This window comes from Hypanus sabinus, chromosome 9 (assembly GCF_030144855.1).
Source record: "Hypanus sabinus isolate sHypSab1 chromosome 9, sHypSab1.hap1, whole genome shotgun sequence".
NCBI classification, from domain to species: domain Eukaryota; kingdom Metazoa; phylum Chordata; class Chondrichthyes; order Myliobatiformes; family Dasyatidae; genus Hypanus; species Hypanus sabinus.
The window spans coordinates 70,013,482-70,026,688 of NC_082714.1; the positions used below are offsets into that span (position 1 = coordinate 70,013,482).

The following is a 13,207-nucleotide window of genomic DNA, read 5'->3' on the forward strand; positions in this document are numbered from 1 at the left end:
AGGGAATCCAGTTCAACCCCCTGAACCGAATCAGCATTACTGATGAGCCTGTCGATCTGCGTGGCATCAGCTGCTCTCACCCTGCTGCCCCAGCAGACTACAGCATAGAATAGAATGCTGGCCACCAATGAGTCATAGAATGTCTGCAGACATTAAATGACCGGAGCCTCCTCACAAAGTACAATTGGCTTTGTCCCTTCTTGTACAGACCCCGGTATTTGTAGTCTCAGAGGACTTCCAATTCTGATCCCTTGATGGTGGTGAGAATTCAGGTTTTTTTCACCTTCCTGAAGTCCACCACCACCTCCTTAGTCTTAGTGATGTTCAGCTGCAAAGTCAAAGACAAAAAAAAGTACTTTTATTTTGGGGTATTCACATCTATAAGACATAGGAGCAGAATAAGGCTATTTGGACCATCAAGTCTGTTCCGCCATTCAATCATGGCTGATCCTTTTTTACCCTCTTCGACCCCATTTCCCTGCCTTCTCCCTGTAAACTTTGATACCATGTCCAATCAGGAACCTATCGACCTCTGCCTTAAATATATCCAACAACCTGGCCTACACAGCTGCCTGTGGTAACAAATTCCACAAATTCACCACACTCTAGCTAAACTCTGAGTCTGTGCCCTCTTGTCCTAGACCAGGGGTCAGCAACCTTTACCACTGAAAGAGCCACTTGGACCCGTTTCCCACAGAAAAGAAAACACTGGGAGCCGCAAAACCCGCTTGACATTTAAAATGAAATAACACTGCATACAACGTTTTGTTTTGCCTTTATGCTATGTATAAACAAACTATAATTTGTTGCATTTATGAAATTGATGAACTCCTGCAGAGAAAATGAAATTACATTTCTGCATGCAACAAAAACATTTTGAACTCCGAAAAAAAGACGTTGGGTTGAAGGTTACTTTTAAGTAAAATACTCAACGTCTATTTGAGTCCTCCTTGTATTTATGAAAAACGCCAAACTTAAATTTGCCGCCAGCAGCAAACCAAAAATAACGTCAGCCAGCTGTCAACCTGAAAAATAAAAGGACTATTTCACTGAACAATGAAAACATATGAATATACGTAAAATAATAGGCAATTAAAATATTTATCATACTTGTTCAGGTTGACTCACACCTGACAATGCAGTCGTATTTAGTAGGGATGGATCGATACTTAGGGGAGTGACCGGGAAGGATAATGTGTTTTTTTCCTCTCTGAACTCACAGAAGCGTTTCCCAAACGATGTTTGCATTGCGATGATTGCAGAATGTAAATACTCCGAATTTATCATGTCGTGACCTTGTTTGAACTCTCTCAAATTGGGGAAGTGAGACAATGTGCCTTTCTGTAAATCTCTGGCAAGCAACGTCAACTTGCGCTCGAATGCCAAAACATCCTCCAACATGTGCAGGGCTGTACGTCCTTACCCCGTTGAAGAGCTGTGTTCAGCGTGTTCAGGTGCGCTGTCATGTCTACCATGAAGTGTAGCTTTTCCAGCCACTCTGGCTGTTCCAGCTCAGGAAAGTTGAGCCCTTTGCTGCCCAGGAAAGTTTTCACTTCTTCCAGACACGCGACAAAGCGTTTCAGCACCTCCCCCCTGGACAACCATCAGACTTTGTTGTGCAGCAGGAGATCAGAATATGCAATTTCCAGCTCGTCCAGTAACAAACGGAATTGACGGTGATTTAAACTTTTTGCCATTATTTTATTGACAATCTGAATGACAACATCCATTACTTCTGTGCATTCCGGAGGAAATGTTTGAGCGCACAGTGCCTCTTGGTGCAAGATGCAGTGAAAAGTCAGCAGCTTTCTGTCCAGCGACTTCTGCAGTAAAGCCACAATTCCCTTGTGCGTTCCCGTCATATTCGGTGCCCCCATCAGTAGCTACTGACACCAGATGGGTGGTCTTTATTCCTTTGGCTCTTAAACAATTCAAGACAGCCTCCCCCCGTGTTTGGTCTTTTAGAGGTATCAACTCAATCAGTTCTTCCTGTGGCCCGGCAGAGTTTACATACCGGCAGAACAACGCTATTTGTTCAATATCACCTTTGTCTTTAGACTCGTCACAGGCAATCGAGTAGGCCACAGCTGAATTGATGTCTTTAATTTGCTGTCTTGTGATGTCTTCTGCCATTTTTATGGTTCTGTCTTTGACAGTCTTTGCAGAGAGGGGCATATCCCTGATTTTCTGCACAATTTCACTCTTGTTTTTAAAGTCCGTGAATAGATGTTCTGAAATCTTAATGAAAGATTCTTTTATATATTCACCATCTGTAAACTGCTTCCCGTGCCTGACTATTTCCTGAGCGGCAATATAACTGGCGTATGTCGTTGATTTTCCAGACTTCATCCATTTCTGGAAATGATTTTTGCTCAGATCAACCTTCCGCATCAGTTCCGAAACGGCTTTTTTTCTCTCATCTCCATCCGGATATTTTTGAGCAAAGGCTGCGTGTTTATTCTGGAAATGCCTTGCGACATTTGACTTTTTGTTGTTTGCTAGTTTCTCATTGCATATTAAGCATACCGGTAAACCAGTCTCGTCAACAGTGAAAGCAAATGAATCTGTCCACGTATCATTAAACGTTCTGTTTTCTTCAGTCACTTTTCTTTTTTTAGAATTCTCCATAGTTGGCTTACCTTGGATCGAAAAATTAAAGAAATCGCGCACTGGCGGGTGTCAGGTATTGGCAGTGGTGACGTATATTAATAGCGATAAAAACACGTTGTAGCGGTGTGCTCACGCAGTCAGTAAACTGCAGTCGAATAACTTTATTCGAACTAAACAGCCTTGCTTTTAAGCCTCCCTCAACCCAGCCCCCATGGACGCAGATGCTGCAAAAGACGCGTACTCACAAACCCCCGTAGGCTATCTCCCTTAGCCGGAATGCTGGCTAATTGTGAGGAAATGTGTCGCCACACTTAGATTGTACAAGATCACCATAATCTTCAAATTTAGAATTACATTTCAAAAGCTAACAAACTAACATAAAATAAATTTTAATTAAATACTGACCAATTATTTCCCAAAGCCACAGGGAGCCGCAGCACAGAGGTGAAAGAGCCACAAATGGCTCGGGAGCCGCAGGTTGCCGACCCCCGTCCTAGACTGTCCCACCACAGGAAACAACCTCTCCATATCTACTCTGTCTAGGCCTTTCAATATTCAAAATGTTCAATGAGATCCCCCCTCATCGTTCTGAATTCCAGCAAGTACAGATCAAGAGCCATCAAATGTTCCTCATATGATAGCCCTTTTCATTCCCGGAATCACTCTTGTGAACTGCCTCTGGACCCTCTCCAATGCTAGCACATCTTTTTGTAGAAGAGGAGCTCAAAACTTGTTCACAATACTCAAGGTGAGGCCTCAACAGCGCCATATACAGCCTCAGCATCACATCCCTGCTCTTGTATTCAAGACCTTTTGAAATGACGGCTAACGTTGCATTTGCCTTCCTCACCACTGACACAACCTGCAACAAATCTGCCCACAAGAATATTGGTCCCTTTTGTACAGGTCATACCTCCACCAGAAGAGTTCCCAATAATCCTAGAAACTGAAGCCCTGCCTCCTGCACCAGCTTCTCTGTTGGTTAATTCAGTGAATTGTGGTGCCAGTGCAGTACTTTAGAAGTGTGGTGACAATTGTTAATAGAGGCAACGTGGTAGCTAAATTGTGTGTCCTGTAATAACCACACTGACTATTTCTCAGTGTGGTTTGAAGGTCCTTCATACAATTCCTACTTGATCAGAAGACTTTAAATAAATAGAACCACATGCTTAAGTGCAAAAAAGAAAACCCATGGAAATCTGAAACAGAAAATACTTGAAAAGCTATGGAATTAATGTTTCAGGTCAGTAATCTTTCATTCAATGAAATTAAGTGTTCGGTGAAAGCCTGACTGTTAGGTGTTTTTAGCTTGAATCCGTCATCTCTTTGACATGTATATTCAAACTATTTCCCCTGTGTTAAATGTGTATTTATCTGTTTTTTCTTTCAAACTCAGGATCAAAACATCCTTCCAAAAAAATACTTTGAAATTGACTTTCCAATGATTGTCATGAGAAAAATACACTTAATTAAGTAAGTTCATTTGATTGTTAATTCACAACTTTATTTATAATTTTATATCTTTTCAGGAGCAGGGCATATAGTGTTTACATAGTATAACAATATAATGTGTCATAGATTCATGTAATAGATTGTTTATTCTGAAGGTAGAGAATGAGAAACTCGATTTCCTATTTCAATGAACATGATTTTCTGAAATTATGCACTTCCCTAGAGGTGGTGCTGCAGTGCTGTCAATTAACTGAGGAATCAACAACTGATGATAAAGGCAATCATCCTTTTGTATTGAACAAGGAGATGTGTGCCAAATGTTGAGAATACAGCAGATGTTATTTTTTAATAAAAGTGCATTGGGACCAATTCTGCCTGGGAGACAACTATTTATATCTCAATTTAAGAATCATTGGGAATCTTTACTTTCTTCTTTAATTCATTGTACAGTCGGCCCTCCTTATCTGTGGATTCCGCATGCGCGGATTCAACCAACCGCGGAACGGGAAAACCCAGAAGTTCACTCCTGATGAAGGGTTTCGGCCTGAAACGTCGTCACTACCTCCTCCCATAGATGCTGTCTGGCCTGTTGAGTTCTGCCAGCATCTTGTGGTTTTAGTTCTCTCTCCAGCACTCATTGTTTGAGCATGTACAGACTATTTTTTCTTGTCATTATTCCCTAAACTATACAGTATAACAACTATTTACATAGCATTTACATTGTATTAGGTATTGTAAGTAAATCTAGAAATGACTTATAAGTACAGACAGTCCCCGGGTTATGAATGAATTCTGTTCCTGAGTCCGTCTTTAAGTCGGATTTGAAATCCGAACAGGTACATCCTGTATTATTTAGCGTCAGTTAGTCAAACATTTTTCTTAGTATATAGTACATATTTTACCTTTCTATGCATATAAAACACTTAAGAAACATATGTATTTCAATAATTAAACAATAATTACTAAGCGTTGCTTAGTAATAATTGTAGCTTTCATCGGGGCAGGTCCTTTCAAATGCTCCATTAAAATTGTTCCAATCGTTAACCAACTGTAGCCTAACGCTTTTCCAATGACTGATGGCGTTTCACCTCTTTCCGATCGCTTTATTACTTCCACCCTATTTTCAATCGCGATCATGATTATTTTTGTGAAAAGAAACGCCAGGGATTCAGAGCTACGCAGGGTCCTAATGTCCACTGCTCTGAACATGTTAAATAAAGTCTGGGGTTCCACTAATTCCTAAAGACCACCGCACTGCTTCAGGTTAAATAAGGGACTTGAGCATCCATGATTTTTGGTATCTGCGGGGGGTGGGGGGGGGGGTCTTGGAACCAATCCCCTGCGGATAAGGAGGGCTGACTGTATCTTCTTTTTACCAGTAGACACTTTAGCATTTTGTAAGATAAATGTTTACTAACTTTTCAAAATTTGCCAAAATGCTGATATACTTTTTGCACATCTATTATAGCTACTCTTAATTACCTTAGGTAATTATGAAAAATAAATAATGTAATTCCATACTGTGTTGTCTGGAAGCTGAACATTAATGTAAACTTTCGAATTACTGAGAACTTAGAATAGTACAACACAGGAATGGGCCCTTAAGCCCACAGTGTGCTTTATTTATTTGTCACGAGGCAAATGCATGGTTTTATACTGAGAATCTGCTGGCGGCAGCCTGCGAGTGTTGCCATGGTTCCAGTGCAAACATTGCATGCTCACACTTGCTAACCCTAACTTGTATGCCTTTGGAATGTGGAAACCAAAACACCCAGCGGAAACCCATGTAGTCATGGGGAGAACTTAGTTAAATCCTTTTATTTTTGAGCAGAGCTATCATATTGATAACCCCAGTGCAACTTTATTATTTAAGGAGAGATAGTGGTCAGAGCTGCAGTGTTGGTTTGTTATTTCCTTTATTCCCAGAAAGCTTTTCAAACATACTATGTCAGGGTTTAAAACAGTAACTGCAGATGTGGTAAATTGATATTAAAGTCAAATCTACAGAGGATATTCACTGCTTCAAATGTTGCAAAAGTCAGTTATATAATCATCAGATAAACTGAAGTACCTATCAGCTCAAAACAGCTTCTGCTGATGAGCTAGACTTGGGGAGAGCTGTTAAATTTTTACTATTCCCAATTAATGTTAAATCAATAGCAATAGATGGGTTGGGTAATTTAGCTAGCCAGAATCTACTGATGCAATTTAGAGAGTTGTACACTCTGCAAAATCTGCTTGTAGCTAATATTCTTTTGTTTAAAATTTTTATCTAAAGAAGGTAATAAAAAGGCAGTGGAACGGACAAATGCAACTACTGTAAGGATGTTTTTGTAAATTTATAATACTTGGAGCAATCAGAAATTTAATTTGAGGGAAAAGTTATTTATGTACAAAAATAATTCTCCAGTGATTAAAGACACAAACAAGAAAATTTTCAGATGCTGGAAATCCAAGCAACACACACAAATGCTGGAGGAACTCAGTGGGAAAAAGTGCAGTTGATGTTTTGGGCCGAGACCCTTCAACACTTCTCATCTTTTTTTCTCCAGGTCCTGCTGAAGGGTCTCGGCCAGAAACGTTGACTGTACCTTTTTCCATAGATGATGCCTGGCCGGCTGAGTTCCTCCAGCAATTTGTATGTTTCTCCGATAATTGTTAGTCTATGGTTAGGATTGACACAGGTTATGTTTATATTGATTTGATTTAATTTTTGCATAGGAGGTAGGTTTAAGGATATATGTATAAATAATATGCATAGCAAATAGCATGTTTTCTAATTTTGAGTATGTACATTTGGGCATGTCACTTGAATTTTGAATAGATTCAAAGATTTGGATTACTGTTGCTAAACAACTGAGAGATATTGTTTTGAAACTTAAATTGTGTATCTGCTGTTCCAGATATTTTTGTGAGTGATGCTGTTGATATTATTAATTTGGCATTTTGATATTTTTTGGGCTGAGTCATCTACCTTTGAAATATTTTCTTCTGTAAACCGATTAAAGTATCGTATCATTGTCAATAAATGATATTTAACTCTTTACTCTTTCCTCTAGAACAAAGCCTCCACTGTTAAAGCCAATTCTAGAAACCCATTCAAGTAGTAGCCTGCTGATAGGTGAGAAAGAAAAAGAAATATTTTTGATGTCTGCTCTCCCTCAAATATTATTGGTGCTTAAATGGCTAACATGATCTGTTGTTTGGTCCAAGCGTACAATTGTTCCCTGAACTAGGCCATAAGAGATCAGAATGGAATTAGACCATTTGGCCTATCGAACCTGCTCTACCATTTCCATCATGGCTGATTTATTATCCCTCATGACCTCATTTTCCTGCCTTCTCCCTGTAACCTTTGATACCCCTACCAATCAAGAACCTATTAATCTCCACTTTAAATATACCCATTGACTTGGCCTCCACAAGTTGTCTGTGGCAATGAATTCTACAGATTCACCACACTTTATTTGACATACTTTTATTGAAGTCATACCTGTAGGAAACATCTTCATGTCCACTCCAGGTATTTCAATATTTGATAAATTTCAATGAGATCCTTCATTGTTTTTCTAAACACCAGCGAGCACAGGTGTAAGCCATCAAATGCTCCTCATACATGAACCCTTTCATTGCCAGGATAATTTTTATGAACCTCCTCTGGACCCTCTCCAATGCCAGTACATCCTTTCTTAAAAAAGGGGCCCAAAATTGCTCTCAATCCTCCCAGTGGTTTGTTCAATGCCTTATAAGGCCTCAGCATTATATCCTTGCCTTTAAATTGTAGTCCTCTCAAAATGAATGCTAACATTGCATTTGCCTTTCTTACCACTGTATGAACCTGCAAGTTAGCCTTTAAGGAATCCTGAACACAGACTCCCTTTTGCACCTCTAAATTCTGAATTTTCTCCCTGCTTAGAAAATAGACTAATCTTTTATTCGTTCTACCAAAGTGCAGGACTATACACTTTCCTACACTCTATTCCATTGCCACTTCTTTGCCCATTCTCCTAATCTGTCTTGTCCTTCTGCAGACTCCCTTGCTTCCTCAACACTTTGAACCCTCTACATGTTTTCATGTTGTCTGCCAACATGTTCACAAGGCCATCAATTCTGTCATCCAAATCATTGACGTATAAAGTGAAAAAAAATGGTCTTAACACTGACTCCTGTGAAACACCAGCAGTCACTGGCAACCAACTAGAAAAGGCCCCCTTTATTCCCACTCTTTGCCTTCTGGTACTTAGCCGATCTTCAACCCATGCTAGTATCTTTCTGATAATATCATGAGCACTTATTAACTAGCTGGACAAATTATTGTGCATAACAGTTGATCCAGTCCTACTGAAACCCATATCTTATACCACAAAACATGGAGTTACATTTTTCAATTCTAGTCCTGAATTTGGACAATTAGATTAGTTATGCAACTTCAGCATGTTTGGTTTTTAAATGATATTGCGTGAATATATTATGCTTGTTGGTTACTACTTTTTCATCGTGTCTAGCTTGATGTGGTAGGAGAGGTTGCAGACTCTCCAATGTGTTTCAGCACAGCAAACTATTTAACTTCAGATCTCTGCAAATGATGTTGGGCAATTAAAATTATTTTTTATATTTTTGAACTGCAAGTAATCATGAAGAATGTTCAGTTAAGATATTAACTTTGACACCTTGTCAGATGGTTGCAGCATGGACTCTGATCATTATACCATTGTTGGGCAAGATCTCCGTGACCTCCCCACGCTGTTGGAAAGATTGAAGAAATTTGGTCTGGATACAAAGTAAGTACATCCTGATTCTTGTCACTATCCTGCTACAACACTAACTCCAATAAAATCATGGAACTTTGACTGTGCATTATGACCTCAACTCCCCCTCTGTGGGCATCTGTAGATAGGTTTACACCATGAAAAGTAGGAAGAGGGGAAGGGCATTTGATACGCAAGTCTGCTTCTTCCTTCTTTAACATCATGGTGGATAGGGAGAAAGTAAAGTCTGATGTTGCAGTATTTCTGTGGAGTAAAGGAAATAACAGTGGTATGAGAGAGGAGTTGGCCAAAGTAAATTGGAAAGAGATGCTAGCAATGGTGACAGCAGAGCAGCCATGCCATGTGTTTCTGGGGAAAAAAAGGAAGGTACAGGATAACTGTAATCCAAAATCAAAGAGATACTCAAATAGCAAAATAGTACAACCGTGGCTGACAGGAAGTCAAAGCTAATGTGAAAACAAAAGAGAGGGAATAAAACAAAGCAAAAATTAACAGTAAGGTAGAGGATTGGGAAGCATTCAAAAACCTATGGAGAGCAACTAAAAGAATCATTATGAGGGAAAAGATGAAACATGAAAGGAAGCTAGCAAACAATATCAAATCTGATAGTAAAAGCTTCTTCGAGTAAGTGAAAAATAAAAGAGAGATGGGAGTGGATATAGCACCACTAGAAAATGAGGCCGGAGAAGTAGTAAAGGAGGACAAGGAGATGGCTGATGAAAGAAATTAATATTTTGCATCAGTCTTCACTGTGGAAAACACGAGCAGTGTGTTTGATATTGAAGTGTGTGAGGATAGAGAAATGAGTACTGTGACAAAGGAGAAAGTGCTCAAAAAGCTGAAAGATCTAAGGGTACTTAAGTCAATAGACAATAGGCGCAGGAGTAGGCCATTCGGCCCTTTGAGCCAGCACCGCCATTCAATGTAATCATGGCTAATCATGCACAATCAGTACCCCATTCCTGCCTTCTCCCCATATCCCTTGACTCCGCTATCTTTAAGAGCTCTATCTGACTCTTTCTTGAAAGCATCCAGAGAATTGGCCTCCACTGCCTTCTGAGGCAGAGCATTCCATAGATGCACAACTTTCTGGGTGAAAAAGTTTTTCCTAAGTCACCCAAACCAGATGAACTGCACCCTTGGGTTTTGAAAGAGGTAGCAGTAAATATTGTGGAGGCATTCGTAATGATCATTCAAAAAAAACCATTGGACTGAGGACTGGAAAATTGCAAGTATCACTCCACTCTTTAAGAAAGTAGGAAGGCAACAGAAAGGAAATTATAGACCGGTTAGCTGGACCTCAGGAATTGGGAAGATGTTGCAGTCAGTTGTTAAGGAGAGGTTATGGAGTTCTTGGTGACACAGGACAAGATAGAATGAAGTCAGCATAGTTTCCTTAAGGGAAAATTATTTGAGGAGATTACAAGTAGGATAGATAAAGGGGATGCAGTGGATATAAGGACTTTTAGAACGCCTTTGACAAAGTGCCACACATGATGCTGCTTATCAAGTTAAGAGCCCATGACATTTCAGGAAAGTTACTGGCAAGCTTAGAACATTGGCTGATTGGTAGGAGGCAGTGAGTGAGAATAAAAGGATCCTTTTGTGGTTGGCTGCCAGAGACTACAGAGGTGTTCCACAAGGTTCGGTGTTGAGACTCAAAATATTGTGCCAGCCATGTAACCTACTCTAGAAGCTGACTGAAATTTCACTACCGCATAGCCCTCGATTTTTCTAAGCTCTATGTACCTATCTAAAAGTCTCTTAAAAGAGCCTATTATAATCTCCTCTACTACCTTCTGGTTCATTCCATGAACCCACCACTTTGTGTGGAAAAACTTACCTCGGACATCCCCTCATACCAACTTCCAGGTACTGTAAAACTAGCATAAATTCCGGTGTATAAGCCAAGAATTTGGCCCTAAATTTTGGTCCTAAAATTAGAGGGTCGGCTTATACAGAGGGTGCCAACTTTGGAAAAACGAATACCCGGAAGACAGCTCCTGTTTATTGGCTGTTTTTGAGTCAAATTGGTTCTGCTGTCGATGCATGAATTCTTTGTCTAAACTCACATCTAGTGGCTGAAGCATGGACATCAAACCACCGGGGATGACTGAAATGTCCGTATTTTCAGCTTTCAATGCTGCTTTTGTCTCACCTGACAAGTGCGCTTTGAACGTGTCCCAGACAAGTAGCGACTTTTCCTTCCTGACACCTTCGGGACATCAATGCCACACCTCTTTAATCCACTTCAAGCAACCTGCTTCATCCATCCAGCAGCGTTCTTGAACGTAAACAACACCCCACAGGAATTTTCTGAGCAATCTTTGTTTTTTGTCTCAACACAAGATCACGTCTACTTATAAATCAGGTGCACCAACTTTGTGTAGCTTTGAAATTCTCGCTGACCTCACGGTGTTTTTCGTCCCATTTCAACGCTTGAACTCGAATCATTTCTCTGGTAACAATGTATCCAGACGATCGCTGGTGATTCACCCACTCTAAAACTTTTTCATCCAGTTCTGGCCGCTGACGTTTCCCGCGGTTTGCACATTTCGTCTTTGGCATTTCCCTCGGAGTGTCCTCTGCGTTTTGCCACTCTCTCACTCTCTCTTGTTTACACTAAACTTCTTAGCAGCTGCAGAATTATTTGTTCCTTTAGCAAAATCAACAACCTTCAGCTTGAAGCCAGCATCATATCGCATTTGTTTTAATCTTTTGTACATGGTGGTCGCAAACTCAATACTGAGTACATGTACTGATCCCGCCACCCCGTGTTATGTTTTAACGAGATTACTATGGGCACTAAATGGTTTCAGGGGGTTACATTTCAGAGGATTCTTTTCCATTGGAAACCTAATCCAAAATTTCTCTCCCTGATTTACTTATTAAGCATTCACCTATAATGCTCTACTATGTGTAGGCCTGTTTTCTTAGCAGGTGCTAGTTCACAAAATTTCCAGGGTCCGGATCCGGCAAAGCTGTGTACCGGCATATGAGATCTTGTGATCGTTTCTGGTTACATCAAAAACCTCTTCAAAAGGGGTCGGCTTATACCCCAGGCTGTGCAACATTTCTATTTTAAAGCTTGAGTTCTGAAGAATGTAGATTTTGTTACGGATATTTCACAGGACCAAGAAAGGGAATAAACAGTTTACATTTCAGTCAGCGATTAAGTTGGTGGGTGTGGTCATCATGTTTGGTATTTGTGCAGAAGAAGTTCCATCCTTACTCCAGGATACTTCTTTCCGTTGTGCAACACCATCCCTCTTCCAATGAAGTAGAAATGAAACCAATTTTGTCGTTCCAAAACTGAACATCAGGAGATGTTTCAGGTTTCGGCCCGAAACATCGTCACTACCTCCTCCCAGAGATGCTGTCTGGCCTGCTGAGTTCTGCCAGCATTTTGTGTTTTTATTTATTTCCAGCATCTGCAGATTCACTTGTGTTGTCATGGTATATTACCTTCATTAGTTAGGGCACAAAATGGAAGTGCAGAGGTCAAAAGTTTGTTTAACCACTTTCTCAATACTGGGAATGAAATTGAAAGAGTCTGTTAAGGTGAAAAGAGAGTGCGAAATTGTGCGGGGGGGTGGGTATTTCTGATGGTAAAAACCAAGGTGAAATTGCGATACACTCTAAATAAGGGTCTCTGATTGATGAGTCATTGGGAGCAGTAACAGTGAGAATATGGGAATAGTTGTGAAATGCAGAACATACCCAACAGATACAGATACAGCAACACACGCAAAATGCTGGAGGAACTTAGCAGGCCAGGCAGCGTACAGCCAACATTTTGGGTTGAGACCCTTCAGCAGGACTGGAGAAAAAGATGAGTAAAGTTAAAAAAGTGGCGGGGGGGGGGGGGGGAGGAGAAACACAAGATGATAGGTAAAACCACGAGTTGGAGGAGTAAATTACTGGGAAGTTAATTGGTGAAAGAGATACAGGGCTAGAGAAGGGAGAATTTAACAGTAGACAACAGAAGGCCATGGAAGAAAGAAAAGTGGGGAGGAGCAGCAGAGGAAGGTGATGGGCAGGCATGGAGGCAAGGTGAGAGAGGGAAAAAGGGACAGGTTGAACTCCATTTGCCACAACTCAGCCCAGTTTTGCATCCTATCAATGTCCTGCTGTAACCACTGACAGCCCTCCACACTACCAACAACACACCCAACCTTTGTGTCATCAGCAAAGTTGCTAACCCATCCCTTCACTTCCTCAGCAAACACGAGGAAACCTACAGATGTTGGAAATTCAAACAACACACACAAATTGCTGGTGGAACACAGCAGGCCAGGCAGCATCTATAAGGAGAAGCACTGTTGACATTTTGGGCCGAGACCTTTCGTCAGGACTAACTGAAAGTAAAGATAGTA

The 13,207-nt window shown here is 40.6% G+C and overlaps 1 protein-coding gene across 5 annotated transcripts in view; it reads left to right on the plus strand.

The window, feature by feature from the left end:
* Positions 1-13,207, plus strand: part of lcmt1 (leucine carboxyl methyltransferase 1) — a 142,847-nt gene that overhangs the window by 66,197 nt on the left and 63,443 nt on the right. For all 5 annotated transcript variants that reach the window (XM_059979891.1, XM_059979894.1, XM_059979890.1 and 2 more), the window contains exons 5-7: positions 4,007-4,083; positions 7,122-7,183; positions 8,741-8,843. In XM_059979891.1, the coding sequence (XP_059835874.1) occupies positions 4,007-4,083; positions 7,122-7,183; positions 8,741-8,843 (242 nt within the window). The remainder of the gene's footprint in view (positions 1-4,006; positions 4,084-7,121; positions 7,184-8,740; positions 8,844-13,207) is intronic.